Source organism: Lynx rufus, unplaced genomic scaffold (genome assembly GCF_022079265.1).
Source record: "Lynx rufus isolate CCGP_SWC_20201006 ecotype Redwood Valley unplaced genomic scaffold, mLynRuf1.p SCAF_10, whole genome shotgun sequence".
In the NCBI taxonomy this organism is placed as follows: domain Eukaryota; kingdom Metazoa; phylum Chordata; class Mammalia; order Carnivora; family Felidae; genus Lynx; species Lynx rufus.
In genome coordinates this window covers 12,156,662-12,180,427 of record NW_025814824.1, presented here as the reverse complement: position 1 = coordinate 12,180,427, position 23,766 = coordinate 12,156,662, and the positions used below count along the sequence as shown (strand labels likewise).

General features: G+C 36.4%; 1 protein-coding gene and 1 long non-coding RNA gene across 6 annotated transcripts in view; one reads left to right on the top strand and one right to left on the bottom strand.

The window, feature by feature from the left end:
- PTAR1 (protein prenyltransferase alpha subunit repeat containing 1) overlaps positions 1 to 10,134 on the top strand; it is a 50,239-nt gene extending 40,105 nt beyond the window's left edge. Inside the window, exons 7-8 of one of the 2 annotated variants that reach the window (XR_006966148.1) lie at positions 1,073 to 4,722; positions 5,600 to 10,134. Coding sequence is in view for 1 of the 2 variants with exons in the window: in XM_047101899.1 (XP_046957855.1) it covers positions 1,073 to 1,415 (343 nt within the window). In the remaining variant the exon portion in view is untranslated. Of the gene's footprint in view, positions 1 to 1,072 lie in introns of both variants that reach the window. The other variant, XM_047101899.1, reaches the window with a different exon arrangement.
- The window catches only part of LOC124528339 (uncharacterized), a 55,984-nt gene that overhangs the window by 17,054 nt on the left and 15,164 nt on the right, over positions 1 to 23,766 (bottom strand). The gene's annotated exons all lie outside the window — the stretch shown is intronic.

The following is a 23,766-nucleotide window of genomic DNA, read 5'->3' as shown; positions in this document are numbered from 1 at the left end:
AAGTACATTTAGAAGATGGGAGACCATCTACCCTCTTCGGCACCTTCCTAAATTTCTTTTTCTCGTACTAAAGAGACACTCTGACTCCACATTTTCTAGAGACAAGATAGATACTAACCTCCATGTCATTGGGGTGTTACAGATTTTTTTGTTGCTATTTTATATTTAGGTACATCGGTAGCAAGGTTGAGAAAATTTTAAAATTATATTTGTGTTGAAGAGATAGCTAGATTAACAGAGTAGAAGCTTTGTATAAAAATTATTTGAAGTTTGGGGTGGGGCATGGGGAAAAGAGACAGTTGGGATGGCCTGGATGTTATACAGGCCAGTTTTCTACTACTGAGCCATTGCCCTTAGGCACCTTATCTGTCCTTTGAGTTTTATCCTCTATAAAATGGGTAAATTATATGCTCCCTGTCTACTCCAGAATATGCTGGGGAAATGGACAGAATTAACTTTTCAGAGTTTAGAGTTGCTAATATGAATAATGAGATATCCCTGCTGCAGGGATATTTAATGAGACTATAGTTATAGTGACAGATTTCAGGGAAAGTTAAGTTGGTTTTTAGATAATAAGACCTGTTCTTATTAAAGGAAATACTGGATAGAGGCCATGGACTACGCCTCTAGCGGAGCTATTTAATCCCCTTGTTAATTCACTTCTGTTTTAGGATATCAGTGAAGTTAATTTTTGGTTCTGTTTTTTGTTGTTGTTGCTTTTTTCTTTATAGCAGAGATTGGGCTACGACCTATTTTCTAATTTCCGATTGTAGTTACAAAGAGTAACAATGCCAGGTGATTGCCATCATCTCAGTCGGTGGTATTAAAAATCCTTTGGGGGTCGTATTATTCTTTCTCACAGTCCAGTAATCTGGGCTTGTAAGACTCTGGTCTAAATATGCAGAGACTTCAGGGTAACTACTCCGCCTCCTTCCTCCAGGTAACTCAGGGTTACCACGGGAGCCATGAACTGAGTACAGTATGTTTTAAAATTATCAGCTTTTTTTTTTTCCTAAAAAGTTTTACTTTGTGATATGAGTTTTCTGTATTCTCTCCCCCTCCTCTTTCACAGGCGGCATATTTTCTACCTTCAGCATCACTTACGTGGTAGGTTTCCTCACAGTGTGACCCCATTGTCACCTGCAGACAGCCCTGGGGGAACTTCGAGTGACTTGCACCTCATCCCAGGAGGCCCCCACATGTCTCAGGCCATGGAGGTGGATGGGCTGAATGACTCTAGCAAGCAAGGCTATTCCCAGGAAACCAAACGCCTGAAGCGGACCCCAGCTCCAGACTCTCGGGGCCTGGAGATGGAGCATAGGTTCATCGATCAAGTATTGTCCACCTGCCGGAACGTAGAGCAGGCCAGGTTTGCCAGTGCCTACCGGAAGTGGCTGGTTACGCTGAGTCAGTGAGAGAGGTGGATTAGTCCTGCAAGGTTCCCCCTTTCAGTGCAATATTGCTTTCCTTTCTTACATAGTCGCATGAATTGTTTGCTGGTATGTGTTCTTCATCTTTAGGTTAAAAGTCCATAGTAAATCTTTAATTTTATTTATTTTGTTAAGAACTGGCATTCCTCTGGGGATAAAATAACTGTGTAGTTTCTTCCTGCTAAACAGTGAGTCTTAATTTTTTTCTTCTTCTCATCCTTTATATTTCTATACGTGAAGCTTCTTCTCATTTGGTTCTCCTAATCGGTTCACAGACACATCTACCCACCTCAGTGCAGTTGCTTGCTGTATAGGCTAGTTTTTTTTCAATTAAAATTTTAAGTTGTAGTTCAGCCTTAGAATAGTACAAGCTCAAAATTACTCCATCTGATTACTGCTTTGAGAATCAAATGGCCAGATAGATGGGATTTGCAAAAATATAAATCATGTCTCTTTCTCGACTCAAGTTATCGACCAGTGTAACCAAAGTCAGAAGTATTGGAATTTATATAAAAAACATGCTTCCAATGTGTAATCCATTTTAAAGTGGTTATTTTAAAAGAAAAACTAATTTTAAGAGTTTATGTAATTGCAGTACTGGGAATTATTTTTATTACTAGTTTTGATAGATTCTTTTTACCTCAAATTTGGTATGGGCCAAAAACACTCACATTAGCCCTTATATAAACCTTTTTTTTTTTTAACCTGGAATGCCATTTTCAGTTATTACTACTTGTTTTCCTTTTAAATTCACCATGAAAAGTGAAATATGCATGGAAATGTATCCATAAACAATCTTCCTTTGTAAAAATTTAAGTTCTTGAGGATACACTTAAACCACACAATTTTTATGAAGTGGTTATTACAGATTTGCTGGCAAAAGCCAGGGGGAAAGAATAGATTTTGAAGGTTAGGTCTTCAATCTTTATTTAAAAAAATAAAACAACTTAAAGACTTTGATACTAAACTTATCAGGGATGAGGTACCAAAGTAGCCACCGAACAGCTGTATCTTATTTCTCAGTAATAAGGGCTGGGTTCTTCAGGTCTGTGGGAAAAGGGCCGGCTAATGTTTACTTTCTGAATACGTTTCCCCCCTTTGTAAATGGTCTGTGTTTGTTCTTTCCCTTCCACTTATCTCTTCTTCATTCTCCCAGTCCCTTCCATATTTTTTGACACTTTCACTTTCGTATGTTTTTCCTTACTTGTCTAATTTTAAGGATGTGTTCTGAAGACATTCTCCGTCCTCTTTCCACCGAATCTCATACCCCATTAAACACACAGACACACACAATATTCACAGGAACTGCCCTTTCAAAGGTCCCCTAATGATGGAAACCGCCTGTTGTCCTGTGTGTGTGTGTGTGTAGGATGCCACACTGCAGAAGTAAGTGACCGCCGTGCTTTGCTTGTTTTTTTTACTTGCTAGGTCACCTTTAGGGTGAGGGAACAGATGTAAAGGCAGACTTCTCCTAGTATATATTATGGAAGCCTTGGGCTTGAGCGAGGCACACTGCCTTAAGCTTAGGAAAAGAGCAAGTTCTTTATTTGTGCATCATGATTTTGTTGAGCAGCAAACTGTCAGCGGAGACTTGAGAATACCAGAAAAACTGTCCAGCCTGGCCCTTGTAGACAGAATCTGCTTTTCTCTCTTGGGGCAAAATTTCATAGTATTTAGGTAAGAAAATAATTGCCATTATGAACATAATCCCATGGCCCTTTGTCTACAAATACCTCAAGGTCTACCTAGACCTCTGTGGATAAAACCATTAGTTGATGATTTTCTCTACCTGCAGGGGATAGTGGGGAGACTACACAGAGATGACAGGAGAGATTCAGCCCATTCCACTGGATACATGTTGCCAGATCCTGGCCTCACTCAGTATTCCCTTCCACGCATCATTTTCAGTATCCCAAGTAATAGGGCTTCTTCTGCTTTGATGTGAGAGTGTCAGGACAGGAGTATAGACAGTCCCCTGTGAACCAGCGGCTCCGCGCCTTTTTTACCCTCCGTACGGTGCCCTGCCCACCTTTGATGTTATCTGCCTCCATGTGTTTTAAGGCCCTTCATACACCCTCTTATGAAGCCATGCAGTCCTTTACGATATCTCGGTCTCTTCTTCCTAATAAAGTTTTGAGTAGGCAGTAAAAACACAAACATCCGAAGGATACTTAGCGTTTGTGACTTTCGTGTGCTACTTTATTTCTAACGTTCGCATTTTTCAAGTGCTGATTCACAGAAGAACCTAGCATTGCCCCATATGGTTGTGTTTTTTTCCTAAATGGTTGACATCTAAACTCATTAGCTGTAGCATGGTAGTATCTCTTTGAGTGAATAAGTTCATGCTGTGGAAAGGATGTATCTTTCCAGGGACTTGTTAGTCTTTACCTTTTTTTCTATAAATATCCTTGTTGAAAGAAAAAGATAGTTTAGATCGATTGACACATTTCATCAAACTTTCATTAGGAGAATAGTCGGCCGTCATACTGTCCTGTGGATCAAGAATACTACTGACAAGCCAAAAGCAATAAGATCTGTAAATACCTCCACACCACCTTCCTCCCCGGCCCCACCTTTTTTTAAGTATACCTGTTTTGGTAATTTGGTGTTCCCAGATTCTACTGTGTGCCTTGCACATGGCGAGGACTTATCAAATGTTTATCAAATTAGTAAATGATTCACTGAAAAAGGGAAAGATTGATCATGAGTAATGGATAGAATGAGTTATGATTGAGAAATTGATAAGTTAGAGCAATGGATTGTGAATGAATGATACATTCTAGCCTCATGATACTACAGGTGAGCTGTTACATATAGAATAAGTTAATTTAGATGATTCTTCTTCATTTAACGACCTTGTTTAAGCTGTTAAATGCAGCTCTATGATTATGAATTAACTGTACTTTAATATATATTAAAAATTCATAGAACAAAGCTCATTTGCATTAAGAACACCACTTTCTGTTCATTTATGGTATTGGAGGACAGATCTTGGCAACAGAGCCAGAGACTCTTTGGGGCATTTGAAGGAATTCTTTGATTTCAAAGACTTGTTGATTTGTATTTGTGCAAGGATAGTCATTTTATGCTTCTCCTTTTCTCCTCCCCAGCTTGAACTATAGACCTTTTTAGGTATTTCTTAAACCTGTGTGAGTCATTTTCTTTTTCTCTTATTAGGCTTAAGGATTAGATACCTGTTAATGTCCCCTTTTTCTTTTCCAGGTTTTAGCATTTTTGTTACGTCTTTGGAAACTCTGGGCCCAGACTCTCAGTCATATCCCTTATTCCTATGGTACGGTTCTGATTAAAGGCTTCATTATTAATAGGATTAAATGTATACATGTTGTCACTAAAAGCCATTTAAATCTTCAGATAAGGGCTTATGTGACACAAGATATGAAAACAAAAGTTCCTTGACTTTTACATGGCAGTTTGTAGGAAAGCATTTATGGTGGTAGACTGTGTGATTTAGATGAATTCAGGTCGTCGTGTGAATTTATGCTTGTTATATAAAGAGAACTTTTAATATTGTTGAGAACAAGTTACCATTAGTAATTTTCTGTAGCACAAGATAGTATTTGACATGGGCTAAATATTAATTTAGGAGTACAGCTGTCACTTACTATACAACAGTCTAATCCGTATCTTAGTCCCTCTTAATTACAGAAGATACTAAAGGTTTAGTTATAAAAGGAAATAACATATATTCTTTGCAGAAAGCTTTTGTAAGCTAACAGTTATTTTGTTACTAGTAAATCAAATTTTAGACCTTTCAGATATTTAAATGATGCTACGGAATTCGAACAGCGCCATTAAAAACTTTTGACTTCTGAGTGAACTTCTCCAGGAGAATGGTGCAGCCCCTGGCACTTTGCATGCTGCTGCCTCCCCATGCCTAGATGCACTCTTACTGTGCTCCTGTGTACTGGAGAAGTCTGGAGGCACAGCAAGGTGGAGACGTGCCCTGGCATGCAGGCAGCGAGCAGGAAAGAAAATCAGCCCTGAAAATCCTACTTGTCACACAGTGTCTTTGAAACAATAGCTATATAAACCTTGTTAATTTGAGTGCCTTTCTTATTTCTGGAGGGAGCAAGATTAATGTTTAGGGGGAAAACAAAGGACAGAATTTTTATCAAACAGTTGATTGTAACTCATTTTATTTATTCCAGTTGCTAGACACGGTCCCGTGGAGTTTTTTTATCCATTCATGACATACTGATATGAGCAGGTAGGATGCTTTGGTTTGTATTTCTTAGTTAGCATTTTTAAGCGCCCTGCCAAGAAGAATTAGTTCTTTCCCTGTGACAACTAACTTTTTGGGGATTGGAGGTATTTAGAGGACAGCGTGTGCATAATTACAGGTTAGTCCGAAACCTGTGCAGCCCATGTTCAAGGGAAACAGTGGCACTGTGCCTGAAAAGAAAGGCCGTATGATTGTCGTAAATGAATCCTTTGCCTCACTTTAAGGGTTTTAAGAATTCCCTCCCAAATTCTGTGTTGGAGGAAAAGAAGTAAATAGATGAAATTTAAAATATGGCATTTTATGTATTTGGTTACAGGAGAGGGGAGGGATAGAGAGTCCATATTTCAAGATTGCAGATAACTTTTAATTGTAATTTCATAAAAATATACAGCTAAAGATTCCAAAGTGCTTTTCAGAGGACTATTGAATAATATATTCCTAAATGGCAGCAATATGTCGTAGTTCATAGTGGAGACAGAAAACCATTGTGTCAGTTGTAGGTGTGTGTGTGTGTGTGTGTGTGTGCGCGCGCGCGCGCGCGCTTGCATTGCAGGAGGCACCTCTGGCTCTCAACCTGGACATCTGTATTCTCATTAGGTTATGTTAAGACTGTAAAACCAAACTCTGTGCTAAAAAAAAATAGAGAGGAGTAGCTTAGTCTGCTGATGAACCTTTGTGCTTCCAAGAATATTAGCTCTTATAGGTTGTGCTTTTTGGACAATAATATGGTCCACAAGGCTGACCCTGGCATTCTTTTATTAATCTGTTATTCCTCAGGGTGTAGAAGATTTAGTAAATTTAGGACAAAATTTTATATTCAGTGGCAAAAAAGAAAAGGCAAAAGTATGGTAAATATATTACTAGCTCTTAAAACTTTAGTATAGATAGTATTTTTTATAAACCCCTACCAGTGCAGTAGCTCATAGACGCTCTGTGCCTGCCTCACTCTTCACCTCGCTGCTTCAGTCCCTACGGCTCTATTATGAATGTTCTCTTAACGTCTTCTGCGGAAACAGTTTCTGTAATGTATTGTTTTCCACGTTGGGCAGAGGTGGGGGTGTTTCAGTTGACATCATTTTGTTTCTGGAAATCCTGTTCAGGAAATGATTACCGTTCGTTTTCAAACTGACAACTGTTTTGCCTCCTAAAACCTCACTTTCCCTGAAAGAGTGTTCTGTGTGCAGACCCCGTATGTGTTCAGTACATTGCATGATGCCTCACGCCTTGTAGGAATCCAACGGGGCGCAATCGTTAAAGGCTAGAAAGTGAAAACTAGCCTCCCTCTGTCTCGGCACCATTGCCCACATGCGTGGCTTCAGGAGAAATCCAGTATTGTGCGGAAGGTACATAATTAGCTTCAAACCATGCAAGGCAAGATACACAGCTGCATCACATTGTAAGTGAAATTTTGATACTTTTAAGGCATATATATGTGTGTGTTCACATACATGTATGTATATATGTTTAAACGAGATTTGGAACTTGAATTTATATAGTGATTTTACAGAGAATTTTATTTAAAGGGTTTTTATTTTCATATTTGCTTAAAGTGCTCCTATTTAAAAGCAGTTTTCTTTATTAAACCAGCCCCCTCAAGCAAAGTTGGAAACCTAACACAAGTGCCATTTGCCTGAATTAACCAGATATTTGTGTAAAATGTTTATTTTTGTCTTTGGATGCTTATGCACCATGACATTCTGGCTTTTCTTCCATACCTTTAGGGAATCAGCCTTAATTTTATGTATGGCCATCACTTTCCTCAAAGTACTATGCAGCTTACTTCAAATGTTTATTTATCTTTATAAAGTGATCAGTAATACATATTCAGATTTTTTTTCATGTCCTGGGGTGAACAGTTTCACACGTTCAGATAGTGACTCATAAAGCATTTTGTCAGAAGTGCTCAAATATTATCTTCCCTCACCAGTGTCATCTTGCATTTGAAGCAGGTACTTTTTCTTAGTAGTTAAAGAATGAGTGTAGACTGAGTGCAGTCATAGTAGGTGCTCAATAAATATTTAGTCAGTTATTTAATCTCATGGCAAATTAACAGCTTTCGGAGAGGAAACTTGTTACCTTTTCACGGAGGAGCATATTTTTAAAGCAATATATGTTTGAAACTGAAAAAATTACATCACTTGGCATCAATTACTAGGCTTATTTAGGTTGGAGTTAGTAACATGCAATAAACGTACTGTTTGTGTGGAACACGGTCTGAAGATAGGAGATGGGGAAAGTTTAAGCAGCATCTTTTTGTGCAAAGCACATTAATAAATGTGATTAAATGTCTTAATAGGCTGCCAAACTCAAGAGAGAGAGAGAATTACTGTAGACGCCTACAGTCGGTTTCTCTGTTGGTGTACCTGGTGTTACCTGGCTTAGGTTCTATTTATTTCTTCTTAAAACTTGGTTGCTTTCCAGTGTCTTCAAAGTGGTAATGGTAAAATGCAGAATTATATTAAATAACTTCTCCTTGTTTTCTCAGAACATCTTTAATATGAGGGAGAAATTGTTATGAAAGATACAGTAGTTTCAGAATCTGCTCATTTGTGACTTTCAGAGCATCTTTGACAGAGCTTACTCAGTGTAAACAGATTTAAACGGTTGAAAAACAAACATTCCAGCCTGAGCTGTGAGGAACAGAGTGTGTAATACAAGTGTAATTAGGCATCGCCTCCTGGTGAGGTTCTTGATGCATGACTGTGATGCTGGCCTCTGACTGTGGTGACCGCTCAGTATTATATTTTGGTGGTGTTCCTGGGAGAATAATGAAATGTGTGCTAGATTAATTTGTATTTGACATGGACACAATAAAAGATGATGTGGTATCAATATGCCAGGGATTTATACACACTATTACTGAAATTTTTTTAAGAAGAGGGGAAGAAAATGACAAAAGGTCAGTGATATTTTTTAATAGCCTCTAAGAAAGTTTTTTTTTTTAAGTCCAAGTCTCTTAGACACTAAGCAGTTGCTAACCTTATTTAACACTGTGGAACTTTAAGGGATAGTTCTCAGATACTGTCTGCTGTTAGAATTGACAATGTGTGTGAATTTTACATTGCTTGCAGATTTTCCAAAAAATGGAGTATTTAAGTTGCAGTTTAATGGTTTTTAAAGATTTTCTTGTAGGTCGTGGTTCAGTGGACAAGTTACATATATGATCTGTGGTGCAAGGTCCGATCCTGGGCATTAAAGATAAGTTTGGCTACCTTAATTTTACTGAAGATACTAATTGTTTCCCTCTGATTGCACTGTTATTTTTTTTTTTTAACTATTTTCTTCTGTGTTCCAGTCTGCATTGAAGTTCCTTTAGCTCTCACAATACATAGTAATTGACATTTCTTAAGGATTAAATATTTTGTGAATTCTTTTTACACTTAAAATGTGTATCTTGCAGAGGGATAAAAATTAATTTTGCAGTAAAGTATGTGCAGAGTGTGCTTACAGTGTCCTGGGAGTTCGTACTCCAGATTACTTAAAGTAGGATGGCTAAATTCTAAGGCTAATAAGTGACTGTAGACTATCTGTATGAGCACTGTCCAGTAGGAAGAAATGGGAGCCACATATGTAATTTTTAATTTTCTAGCAGGCACATTAAAAAAGAAACCCATGACATTAACTTAACTATTTTAATTAACCCAATATATTAAAAATATTTCACTATGTAATCAGTATACAAAATTATGCAGATATTTTGCTTCCCCCCCCCCACCCCCCATAGTAAGTTTCTAAAATTCATTGTGTATTTTGCACTCACAGTGCCTGTCAGTTCTGACTAGCTACTTTGTAAGTGCTCAAATAGCCATGTGTGGCTAAGAGCTGCTATATCGGACGGTGCAGGTTCATAGGGTACAAAATTTGACTTTATTTTAAATTGGGGAGATGGTGAGGTAGGCATGAAATTATGGTACTTTAAAAATTAGTATACTTAGAAAAGTATCTAATACAATTATCCACATTGTCTACATTTTAAATTTGCTGTAGAAGTAGCTCAATCTGTTCCAATTTGCCAAGCATTATCTAAGGAGGAAGAAATTCCATGCCATGTAAAATACCATGATATGCTCATTATAACAACACATTATTAACACATTTTTCAATGTGTTCACTAAATTCAGTCCTGTCTCTTCAAAATAATAGCTTAAATTGCATGTTAATTGTGTATCTGTACTTGTTTTTATATTATTCTTATAATAATGTGTATTAACAAACAGCCCTAGGATTCTAATCTTCCTATGCATCTGTCTTCCAGTACTTACTGGTACACTTACTAAGTTGTTACAAGTGGCAGAAAAGTAGAATGAACCATCGTTTTTTTTTTTTTTTATTGTTTTTATCATGTGATCATGTACCAAGCCAGCTATAAATTATTGTATTTCTGTAGAATATGAAAAATAGTGTTTATGTCTTAACTTTGCTAAATGTTTGCAATTTCTAAGTAAACTTTTCATCTCCTAAGATGAGTGAAAGTGTGCGTTTATTTTTGCTTGTTTTGGTGGTGGTGTTTTATATTTTTTAATTTTTAATGTTTATTTTTGAGAGAGAGACAATGCGAGCAGGGGAGAGGCAGAGAGAGAGGGAGACACAGAATCTGAAGCAGGCTCCAGGCTCTGAGCTGTCAGCACAGAGCCCGATGAGGGGCTCAAACTCACAAACCATAAGGTCATGACCTGAGCCAACGTCAGACACCTAACCGACTGAGCCACTCAGGGGCCCCAACTCGTTTTGGTGTTTTAAACTCCACTCCATTCTGCCAAGCAGTCCTGTTTAATTGCTGTGATGGTGGTAATGGGATGGATGTGTGAGCTGTTGTCTAAGTGAAACCAACTGATTTGATTACTTACGCTTGTAGAAGGAATTAAAAATGTCATTTGTGTCTAGGACATTAAAAAAATGTCGAAAACAAATTAGAGAAACTGTCACACTTGTCTTTAGAGTGCATTAACAATGACTAATTGACTTATGAAAGTCATTATAACTAGATATGCTTTTTCTCATACATTTTAAATGAAGGCATAGAGCAGAGAATTACTTGATTATTTCGGGGTTCTATCCCATGTTTTCTTAACCTGGAACCTTACTTCCATATATTTTAAGCTGGACACAGCATTTACAGTTATTTAAATGGCTTTAATACCTAAGTATACTCTGAAAAGTATTGACGACGTGGATACTTTTTTTACTCAGATTTTAAATACTCAAAAAGTTGTTTTGTGGGAAAAGCCTTTGCTGCCTTGTCCCATGACTCTTTAGGATTATATTTTAAATAACGCACTATTACCTATGCCTATTTTTGGTAGGAAACAAGGTACAGAATTTATTTGCATCATGCCAAAGTACCACAAACAATGTTTTCGCTTTGATATGCTAAGGAAGGGAACTAGCTTGCTAAAGACAGTGTTGGTTTGAGTTAGTAGGCAGATTATATAAGAAGTGTGACAACAATTTATATTAGCAAAGTGCGTCCCTGGGAAATTGCTTTACCTAATAGGATGCTTCTTGAAATGAAAGATTAACAGTAAAAACAGAGGCAGGATGATACACTAGCTAATTAAAATTTTTAAATATGATAAGCCGTTCATCATTTGTATATATTTAGCACTTTCCTCATGTTGCAACCTCAAATTTTTGCTTTTGGTGTTTTTTGGTTTTGTTTTGTTTGTTTTAGGAGAAGAAGCAGTGATTTGTTTTTTTGTTGTTACTGCTTTTTTAAAAAGTGGCAGGGTTCCTATCTTTCCCATTCTACTCCAAAATGGCTAGATTGGGCATCAGCTTTATTTAAGATAGCAAGTTACAGTATGCCCTTTTCTTATGAGAAGTACAGTATTATTATATATGCCCTATGCTACAGAATTTGAAAACAGAAGCAATAATTACTGTACTAACTTTTCTTTCACAGAAAGATTCTTAGAGTAACCCTGGCTACCAGGAAGAACTCCCTTACCACTCCTTATAATTATCTGAAGAACAGACATAATACTTCTGAATTTATACTTTTACTATCAGAATCCTCCGAAGATACACAAATCTCTTGTATCAGATTCCTTATTTGCTTCTCACGGTAATTACAGTATGATTAACGAAAGGTCCGCTCTCTGTGTAGGGGAGCTAACTGTGGGCTGAAATTGGGCCTCCATCATATTATTTTTGTGTTCTCATATTTCTTAAATCGCTAGTGATCTCTGTAGACATGTTGAGAGAATACTGGAAGGTTGGTGAGTAATTGGTATTGGTGCAGCATCAGTCACCCCTCTGTTTTCAAGGAAATTTTGTAGACACTTACAGTCTAAGGTCCCCTAGAGCAAAAATCACCAGTTTTTTCTTGTTTGTAACTAAGTTGCGACATACCTAACTTGTAACATTGATCTCATGAGTCTTAATATTAGTTATTCCATGTGAAGAAATTTTTAAGTTTAAAGCATTTTGTGTGGCATTTGTTAGAGTAAAAATCAGAAACAACTTGAATACACAGTAGGAGATTCAGTAAATTGGTATTTTCCTACAGTGGTAGTATATGCACTCACAAAAATAGAATATAAAATTACATGAAAAAATGTCATAATAAATTAATTTTTAAAAGGATGTTATAGAGGAAAAACAGGAAATTATAGAGAAGTTTAAGATTCTGATTTTATTTTAAACATTGAAGTTAATTACCATTTCCAACAATGGCAGGACAAACACTCCTACTGAACACAAATTAAAATGTTGGAAAAAATACTAAAAATTTTTTTCAAAGCAGGATAAAGAAATCTACATCATACTGAAACTGCAGAACACCAATAGAAAGATAATATCTTACAAGTAATTGAAGACAAAGACATTAAGTCAATAGCTAACTTCTTGTTAGAGTCAGAAGGTATGGGAATGATAAATTTAATGTGCTGGAATTATGTAACTGCCATTATAGAATTCTGCATACAGAAAATGTTCTTTGAGGAATGAAGGTAAAAGAAACATATATACTGAAATCATATGCACATATATGATTTTCATTCATGTAAAATTTTAAAAATAGTCAAGTCTACAAAGAAAGCAAGAAAATTATGATTATAAAGGTCATGATTATTATAAAGCTCAACCAGTTGCACCTGGTTGGGAAAGAACAGAACCATGATCAAGGATGGGATCAAGATAGGGAACTTCTGGACTTCTGGCAGGATTCTGTGTCTTGAATTGGTCCATGTGGACATGTCTTATATATTTTATGTACTTTTCTCCATGTTCTATTCACAATAAAAGAAAAATACCTTTTAGAGGACAAAGTTATTTCTAAATAAAGTACCCTATTTGTGGAATACATAGTCTATGAAATATTCCTACCAAATTGACCTGTAAATTCAACATAATCTATCAACTTTTCAATTAGTTTTTTCAGTGAAATTGATAAACCACTTGAAAATTTATATGAAAATGAATAGGATTTAAAGTAACCAAAACAATCTTGAAAAGCTGGCTTACTCTCAAGCTATAGTAATCAAGACTATTGTTTTGGCATAAGACTAGACAAATCTTTGGAACAAAATAGAGCCTGGAAACAGACCTACACACGTAGAGTCCATTAATTTTTGACTGAGGCCATCAGGGTCATTTCAATGGGGAAATCTAATAAATAGTGCTGGAATAATAAAATAATCATATGAAAAAAATAAGCCTCAACCCTTAGCTCAAAAAATATACAAAAATTAATTAAAAATGATCACAGAACAGAACATAAAACTAAGAACACATAAAACCACTAGAAAACAGGAGAATATTTTTGCATCCTTGAGGTAGACTGACTGTATTGGACAGGACACAAAAAAGCCCTAATAATAAGGACATGATCAGTAGAAATTTTAAATTTAGAAGGCCATGCAAATTTATAGGAATGTGTGTGTGCTCAGGAAAGACCTGAGAAGGCCATAGCTTTCACCTCTCACTCCACAAGCAGGAAGTGAAGGCTAAGACAGTTATAAACTGCCTGTCGCAACATGCACTCAGGACCCTTCAGCAAGAAGTAGAGAATTGATTCAAGGGACTCTGTCCAATCATCAGCTGACCACTGGGTGACTGAGTAGAGACTTCAGTGGCTACACGCTATAAAGAATATGGGCTTTACAAAAGTAGTTCAGAAAAGTCACTAAACAACAACAATTAGTGACAATAAACCATGAGGATGAAGGAGAATCTGATACCCAGATCTGGCACATTATATTACTCAAAGTGTATGATTTGTAACAATAATATAATACATAGAAAGAAACTATGGCTGATACCCAAGGGAAAAAAGCAATCAATAGAAATTGCCCTTGAGAAAAAAAAGACATTAGACTTAAATCTTTAAACAAGCTATTTTAAATATGTTCAAAGAACTAAAATAACCATGTTTAAAGAACTAAAGCAAAATGAGAACCATGCCTCACCAAATAGTGATGGGTATTTTAAAGGGAATGAAATTGCTCAAACTCAGCCAAATAGACCCTAGCTGACATACCTCTGGGAAGACAGATACATAAGTGGAATGAAACAGAGATTCTGCAAAGTTGGATAGTTAATTGTAGTTTTTGTACCAAAAAAACCACAGGGGTCACCAACAGATTCGAATAAGATGAAAGGATGAGTGAAAACATGTCAACTGACAACATATTCAGTCTGAGAAACAAAAAGAAAAAGAATAAAAGTACATAGAGCCTAAGGGACCTGTGGGGCACCATCAAAGTGACCAATGTATGTATTGTAGATGTCCTCAAAGGGAAAAAAGTAAGGAGAAGAAAATATTTGAAGAGCACAAATCTACAAATCCAAAAATGTCAATGAACTGTAGGCGGAACATATTCAAAAAGACCCACATTGAAGATACATTATAACCAAACTGTCAAAAGCCCGTGGACAAACAGCAAATCTTGAAAGCAGCATGAGAGGAGACTTATCATGTATAGAGGGTCCTCAGTAAGATCAACATGTGATTTCTCATCAGAAACCATGGAAGCTTCTAGAGGGCACTAGCGGATATCTTCAAAGTGCTCAGGAGAAAAACTCAACCAAGAATCTTATATCTGGTAAAATGAACCTTCAAAAATAAAAGAAATTAAGACAGTCCCAGATAAAAACAGAGTTTATCACTAGCAGAACTGCCGTAGGAAGAAATGTGCAAGCGAGGCCTCCAGGCTGAAATGAAAAGACACTACAACTTTCCACATGAAAAAATTAAAAGTGCCAGTGAAAGTAACTACATAGTATGTATGTACATAGTATGTAACTATATACATACCCTTTGTAACTCTTTTCCCCTCTAACTTAAAAGGTAACTGTATTGCAATAATTATAAATTTATTTTCTTGGATCTACAATGTATTAAGAAATAGGCCATGACGAAATAGAAAAAGGGTGGAGAACAGAGCTATGCAGCGTACCAGTTTTTGTATACTACTGAAACTAAGTTGGCGTCAGTACAACCTAGACTGATCTAAATTAAGATGCTAATCCTATTCCTGGGGTGGTCACTAAGAAAATAAGTCAAAAATATGCATAATAGAAGCAAGGGAGTTAAAATGGTGCACTGAAAAATATATAACAAAGAAGGCAACTGTGGAATAACTAAGGAGCAAAATAAGAGACATGGAGAAAACAAAGTGACAGACATAAATCCTACCTTGTCAGTAATTATATGAAAAGTAAATGGATTAAACTCAAAGTAATAGGCAGAAATTGGAAGAATGGATTATAAAAACATGATTTCAGGAGAATGAGGAGACAAGCCATATTCTGGGAGATAATATTTACCAAAGATATAGCTAATAAAAAACTGTTATCCAAAATATACAAAGAACTCTTAAAACTCTAAAATAAGAAAATGAACAACCTGATTAAAACTTGGCTGAAGACCTTAGCAGATACCTCACCAAAGAAGATATGCAAATAAAAAATAAGCATATGGCAAAGCTCCACTCCACGTGTCATTAGGGAAATGCAAATTAAAACACTGAGATACGACTACATACCTATTTAAAAGGCTAAAATCCAAAACACACCACCAAATGCCGGCAGTGATGTGCAGCGTTGTTCACAGGAATGCAAAATGGTACAGCCATTTGAAAAGACAGTTTGGCAATTTCTTATAAAACTAAACATAATCTTACCATACAGTCCAGCAATTAAGCTCCTTGGTATTTGCCCAAAGGAATAAAAATCTTACGATACACACAAAAATCTGCACACAGATTTTTATAGCAGCCCTATGCATAAGTGCCAAAACTTAGAAGCTGTCAAAATGTCTTTCAGTAAGAGACTGGCTAAATAAACTGTGGCCTGTTCAGATAATGAAATATTAACACTAAAAAGGAATGAGCTATCAAGCCATGGAAAGGCATGGAGGAAATTTAAATGCACATTACTAAGCAAAAGAAGCCAGTAAAAACCATGGACTTTGGATGATAATGACGTGTTAAGGTAGGTTCATCAACTGTAACAAATGTACCACTGTGTTGCGGGGTGTTGATAATGGAGAAGGCTATGTAAGTGTGGAAGCAGGGAGTAGATGAGAAATCGGTTTGTCTTCCAATCAGTTTTGCTGTAAACCTAAAACTACCCCCACAGTGAAGTCTATTAAAATAAATAGAGGCACCTGGATGGCTCAGGAGGTTGAGTGTCCCATCCTGACTCTTGATTTCATCTCAGGTCATAATCTCATGGTTCATGGGTTTGAGCCCCGCATTGGGCTCCACGCTAACAATGCAGAGTCTGCTTGAGATTCTCTCTTCCTCTCTCTCTGCCCCTCCCCAGCAGTCTCTCTCCCCATGTCTGTCTCAAAATAAATAATTTTTTAAAATTATTAAAAACAAAGAGAGAAAGACCTAGTCCATAGTTTATATGTGTTCCTAAGAATAAATACTCAGGAATACACTTAATAAAATAAGTGCAAAATACATACTCTGAAAACTATAAAATAATGCTGAAAGAAATGAAAGAAATATAAATAAATGGAAAAGCATCATATGTTGTTCATGGATTGGAAAACTTAACTTTGTTAAGATGGCAATACTCTCCAAACTCATCTACAGATTCAACATAATCCCTATCAGAATCCTACCTGACTTTTAAGAAATTAAGCTGATAAAGAAAATTTATATGGAATTGTAAGGGACCAAAAATAGCCAATACAATCCTTAAAAAAGAAGTTCAAAGCAGGAGGACTTACAGTTTCAATTTCAAAAACAACTACAAAGCTCTATAGTAATCAAAACAGTGTGGTACTGGCATGAAGATTGTCATGTAAGTCAACTGAATTGTGTTGAGAGTCACACACACACACACACACACACACACACACACACACACCCCAATCATGCACATATGGTCAGTTGTTTTCTGACAAGGGTGCCAAGACCACTCAATGGGGAAAAATACTCTTTTTTTCTTTCCTTCTTTCCTTCCTCCCTCCCTCCCTTCCTTCCTTCCTTCCTTCCTTCCTTCCTTCCTTCCTTCCTTCCTTCCTTCTCTCCCTCCCTGTCCCCCCTCCCTCCCCTCTTCCTTTCCTTTCTCCTTTCCTCCCTTCCTCCCTTCCTCTCTTCCTTCCTTCCTTCCTTCCTTCCTTCCTTCCTTCCTTCCTTTCTTCTCTCCCTCCCTGTCCCCCCTCCCTCCCCTCTTCCTTCCTTTCCTTCCTCCTTTTCTCCCTTCCTCTCTTCCTTCTTCCTTCCTTCCTTCCTTCCTTCCTTCCTTCCCTTTCTTCTCTCCCTCCCTGTCCCCCCTCCCTCCCCTCTTCCTTCCTTTCCTTCCTCCTTTTCTCCCTTCCTCCCTTCCTCTCTTCCTCCTTCCTTCCTTCCTTCCTTCCTTCCTTCCTTCCTTCCCTTTCTTCTCTCCCTCCCTGTCCCCCCTCCCTCCCCTCTTCCTTCCTTCCTTCCTTCCTTCCTTCCTTCCTTCCTTCCTTGAGAGCACAAGCAGGGGAGGGGCAGAGAGAAGGAGAGACAGAATCCCAAGCAGCTTCACACAATCAGCACAGAGCCCAATGCAGGGCTTCAACTCATGAACTGTGAGATCATGACCTGGGCCGAGATGAAGAGTCAGACGCCACCCAGACACCCTAAAAATACTCTTTATAACAAAAGATTTTTCAAACAACTACATATCAACATGCATCCAAAACAATTAATTTGGATTTCTACCTCACACCACGTATAAAAATTAACTCAAAAAAGATTAAAAGACATACATGTAGAGCGAAAACTATAAAACTCTCAGAAGAAAACATAGGTGTAAATCTTTGTGGCCTTTATTGGGCAATGTTTTTGTTGTTACGACATCAAAAGCACAAGTAACAAAAGAAAAAACAGATAAATTGGACTTCTTCTAAATTAAAAACTTTTGTACTTAAAAGGACACTGTCAAGAAAGTGAAAAGAAAACCCACAGAGTAGGAGGAAATATTTAAAACTCCTATATCTTCTAAGAGATTAGTCTCCAGAATATATTAAAAACCCTTCGAAGTCAACCATGAAAAGCAAACGACCCATTAACTTGTAGGCAAAGGAGTTACCTTCTATCTTTCTACATAGAAGATACACAAATGTCCAATAAATGTTAGGAAATTAGGAAATGCGTATCAGAGCCACACTGAGATACAACTTCACGTTCATATGGGTGGCTATCAATAATATAAAAATAAGTGTTGGCGAGGGGCACCTGGGTGGCTCAGTCGGTTGAGCGTCCAACTCCGGCTCGGGTCATGATCTTGCGACTTGGGGGTTTCGGCCCCTCGTCGGGCTCTGTGCTGACAGCTCAGAGCCTGGATGGAGCCTGCTTCAGATTCTGTGTCTCCCTCTCTCTCTGCCCCATCCCCACTCATGCTCACACTCTGTCTCTGTCAAAAATAAATAAACTAAAAAAAAAAAAAAAAGTGTTAGCGAGTATGTGGAATTGTGAGAGACTTTCATTTTCTATTTTATCTTTCTTATGATGTTAATGGTTTTAAAGAATGTGTAGTTAAATACCTCTTACCATACTGATACGATATGCCACCTGAAAAAGCACATTGGGTTATTTGTCCAAATAATAGATTCAGATGGCCATCATGTATCCAAATTAGGCATCAGGGAGAAAGTTGAACCTTCGGCTCAAACAAGGGAAAAACATTACAAAGTGGATTTATAACTAAATGGGAATAAATACACTTTGGGATTTATTGGGTTGCTTGAGTCTGTAGCAAAGTAGATTAAGGAGTATAAGTAAATATATATCAAAACTGAAAGAAGGGACCAGAAGGGAAAAAATCTAAAAGTGTTGAGACCACTTTTCCAGCTCGTTTACTGGCCTAACCTTGAGCAATGTCATAATCTCCAATGACCACGACAGTATGTGGTTAGAGTAAATGTGTAAAAGTGGCTGGATGTAAAACTACATGCCGAGCTCCTTGTATTTTTACTTGGTTGCACTGTCTTTTAAAACATCATGGACAGTTAATAAAACTGTCCCCCTGGCCTCATATACACAGCCTACAGCTGCCAATTTGTAACCTCTGTTCAAGAGTATGATTACTTCATTGGGAAGCAAACCATTCAAAGGCTAACAATGGAAGCCAACATAATTGGGCTTATTATTTTAGTAAACATTGGACAGACAGGGGTAGGTGTGATTACGTTGTAAAGTGGAATTGTTAACATCATGTCAAATTTAAGAATATGTCATCTTTACTGAACAGAAGTTTTAACTGGAAACATTAATAAAACCAAAAATATTTCAAATGTGGCTTCTGGATCTGTTCATTTCAATCATAATGCTTTAATTTGAACCATGTTGAACACAGCAGTACACTGGAAGATTGTGAGAATATTGTTACTGAATCTAGAATTCTGTTTTTTAAATTAAATCAATGGCAAAATATGTAAATGTCAAATTTATCTAATTATAGAAGCAATATTTAAGTTTGAAAAACAGAAAAAAAATTTACTTGAGTTGCCACAATCCTAATAATTGTTTGAATATACATTTTATATATAATAATAACAAAATGTTGGATCCTACTTTTTAGAAAATTTAACATTACATCACACTAATTTGTCCATATAATCAGCATAAAGAATAGAAAATGTTGAATCTCAAAGGTAGGATTTTGAAAACTTGGAAACCAATCAGAGGAGTTTTAAAATATTTTTTAAGACCTTAATAAAAGTTTACAAAATCAGCAAAATGAACATTTAATTTGAAAAATTGATTAGAATGTTTTTAACATTCTAAAAATTCCATTTGCCAACACATTTGGTAACACAACAAAATGACCAAAAAGTTAATACTCTTCTTTCATCAAAGTTGATACTTAAAATTTTTTTCCAGGGAATGAACTTCTTACATTTCATTTGGCACAGATTCTAAGTTCAGTAAATATTTGAAGAGATCAATGTTTTACTTTTTCTTCCACTGGCCACCCTTCAAAATGATAAAGATGGCTTTCACAGGTGGTACATGATGGTCCCCGTAAACACAGGTACAACTTTTTCACCTCAAGCTTTTGTTTATGCTTTATTCCTTGAGGAGCAATCTCTAGGGCCAATATTAGACTATTAGTTGTTTATTCCATGTGTTGGCTTATAATTCCACAGATGGGAATTGGTTCTAAGCTAAGCTGCACTCACACAGCCTCACCCCATTGAAGAATCTACCCCATGCAGATTACTGTAAGAGTCTCACTCAGAAAAATGGCCCCTTCACAGATGGTTAAATTCTTCCAACAGGATAAAACACGGTTGCTTTTTAACTGGTTTTGAATGAGTCTCCCATTTTGGGATGAGCTGAATGTAGGAGATAAAAGAAAGACAAGCATTGTTTGATGTGCAGACAGCACAACTATGATTTTATCTCAAACTAACAATAACTTTAAAAACAACTGACCCTGCTCCCTAATTGCTGCCACTACAGAAGTATTGGAGATGAATTATTCTGGAACGAAGTTAATAATTATAGAATTCTTTCCCAAAGCTTAAACACGTTTAAAATAATAAACTCTTACAAGCGAACTCATTCGGTTACCGAGAGGTACGTTATACATATGCTTCATCTTGAATAGTGCATCCAGAATAACATAGCTTAAAGCTAGGTGTTCTCTTTGTAATTTTTAAAGGAGCAATGATTTGTTTGTTTCATGACTAAAGCAAGCATCTGGTTTTATTGCCTTAAAAATATTCAAACTAAAAATACTATAGCCATGATTTAATAAGCAACAACTCTTGGCACCAAAGCTCACCCTTTAATCTCTGTTAAAGGGGATCCAAAGCTCTTTGTAAAGAAAAAAATTGAATCTTCCTCCAAGAACTCTCCCTTGCTCATTTCTGTCAGAGGGGCCATTTTATTCAGGGCACCAGATCTTCTGTAGGTCCCTCATTTCCATGAGAGAATATAGGTCTGACCCCAGTTAAACTAGTTGGTAAGGCAGATGTGTTTATTTGGCTGGCCACACAAAATAACCAGAACATGGGTACTCATTACAGAATGCAAATTCACTGTAAAATCTCAGGTGAGAAACACAGTGGTGATGGGGAATTTCCGAAGGATACAAAGATCCATGCATTCTTACCCTAGGATCAAGCTAGAAGAGAATCAGAAAGCCAGGTATTCCTAGAGGAAGTGAGTAGAGAAAGAGCACATACTCTGAAGTCTGAACTTGATTTTTATCACTTACTAGCCATGTAATCTCTTGCTGTCCTATCCAATGTATCATTTCCTGTTTTGCATTTTTTCTATCCTATCATAGTCTTTGTATCCTGATAAGCAGCCTTCAGTTCACTGAGATAAACTGGGCGGGGGGGGGGGGGGTGGACAGTTATTTCTACAGAAAACCAAACAGATAAATAATTGATAATACATAATATAGAAAGGAAGTCTAATGTATCTTAGGTACTTATAGATGGTTTAATATTTTACATTATATTAACATATCACATCAGTAGCCCAACTAAGGAAGAAAAAAATGCCTAGATTATTTCAGTTGATTCTGAAAAGGCATAAAATAAAGTGAAGACTATCCAACAACAAACAGAAACAGACTCATAAATACAGAGGACCAACTGGTTGCCAGAGGGAAAGGGGTTAAGAGGATGGGCAAAATAGGTGAAAAAGATTAAAAAGTACAAACTTCCACTTATAAAATAAGTCACAGAGATGAAAAGTGCAGGTGGGGAATACAGTCAACATCGTAATGGCATTGTACGGTGACAGGTGATAATTACGTTTAATTGAGGTGAACGTTACTTAATATATGGAACTACTTAATCACTATGTTGTACATCTGACACTAATATAGCATCGTATGTCAACTATATTTAAGTACAAAATTTTTAAAAATAAAAAGCAACTGAACCTTATTAAAACCTGATAAATTTAGAGGATATTTGCCCCCTCAATCTTTCAGATTCTGTATACTCCATATGTGCTCCTTATAGTTCTATTTTTCAGGCAGGCATTACTTTAACATTTGAGGATTACTGGGCCACTTTTCCTAATTCATATTTTCATGGCCATGAATTCATTTGCTTTAGAGAAAAACAAGATATAATCTATATGTATACAGTATGACTTCTAGTGAAAAGTAATTCAGTGAACTTGTATGTCATGTTGGTTTATATAAAACTAAATAATGGTTGTGACTATTTGTTATTACCAAAAACAACAACAAACAAACAAAATCCCTGATTGCTTTAAAAAGCTCTTAATAACCCAGGACTAAAGGCCAATACCTTAATAAAAAAAAAAAAAAACTCTCTGAAACCAATAGCCACATAATTCCTCACAGAAACATATTCATTAAAATTGGAAATAAAATCAGGTATATAACTTTCACATTATTTAACATTGGGTTAGAACTCTGGTCAATGCAAATAATAAATGGCACAGAAATGAGATCTACATTTTGGAAAAGAGGAAACATAATTATCATTACTTATGGATGATATTATATACTAGAAAAGCCATGAACATAAAATGAAATTTCTAGAATTGATTCAAGCTCAATAAGATGCTAGACATAAATATGCAATTGGTTCTTTGTTATTAGAAGACAGCATAAATTTGCTTGTTCTTAATACAGCAGCAGTAATCAGTTACAAAACATAATATAATTCAATGGGGAAAGACTCTATTCACAATGTATTCTGATCTCCAAAGAAATGCAGAGGACCTATATGAAGAAAACCACAAAAATGCTGAGAGATATCAAAAGAGAAACTTCATGTTCTTCGATGGAAAGAACAAATTTTGTAAATTTGTGAATCATATTTTATATGTGTTACTCAATGCCAATTAAAGTCACAGTTTTCTTTAGAAAATGATTACAAAGTTTGGAAAAATAACGAAGTGACTATAACAGACTTACATAAAATTATAATAATTTAAGACATATATAGAGTACAAGCATAAGGGTACACAGACACATGTACAAAACAGGCTTTACTACATTCAAGAATGAATATGTGATCAATGGGGCACTGCAAACCCACAACAGGAAAGTATTATTCAATAAACTGCTTGGGGGTGGGGGGGCGCCTAGGTGGCTCAGTAGGTTAAGCATCAGACTTTGGCTCAGGTCATGATCACACTGTCAGTGAGTTCAAGCCCCAAGTCACGCTCTGTGCTGACAGCTCAGAGCCTGGAGCCTGCTTCTGATTCTGTGTCTGCCTCTCTCCCTGCCCCTCCCCCACTCACACTGTGCTCTCTCGCTCTCTGTCTCTGTCTCTCAAAAATGAATAAACATTAAAAAAAATTTTTAAAAACTTTGCGAAATACTCATTAAATATTTTCGGAAAAAACAATTCAGATATTCATCACACTTTTGGGGTAGGCTAAAAGGATAAAAGCTAAATTATTAAAACCATTTCAACAGATCTTGACAAAAATAGAAGTAAATCTCAAATTTCTTGAGTGGGGAAAACCAGCTTTGAAAGGATTAAATAATTCAGATAAAAATGCCCAGTAGACTCAAAATTTAAGTCTAAAATTAAAACTAAATTCTAACACCTTAAACTAATAGAACACTGTATGTTAACTATACTGGAATTAAAAAAAAACTACATCCTAACATAAACTACGAATTGAAGGCAACATTTGCAGGAATGTCACAGATTTTTTA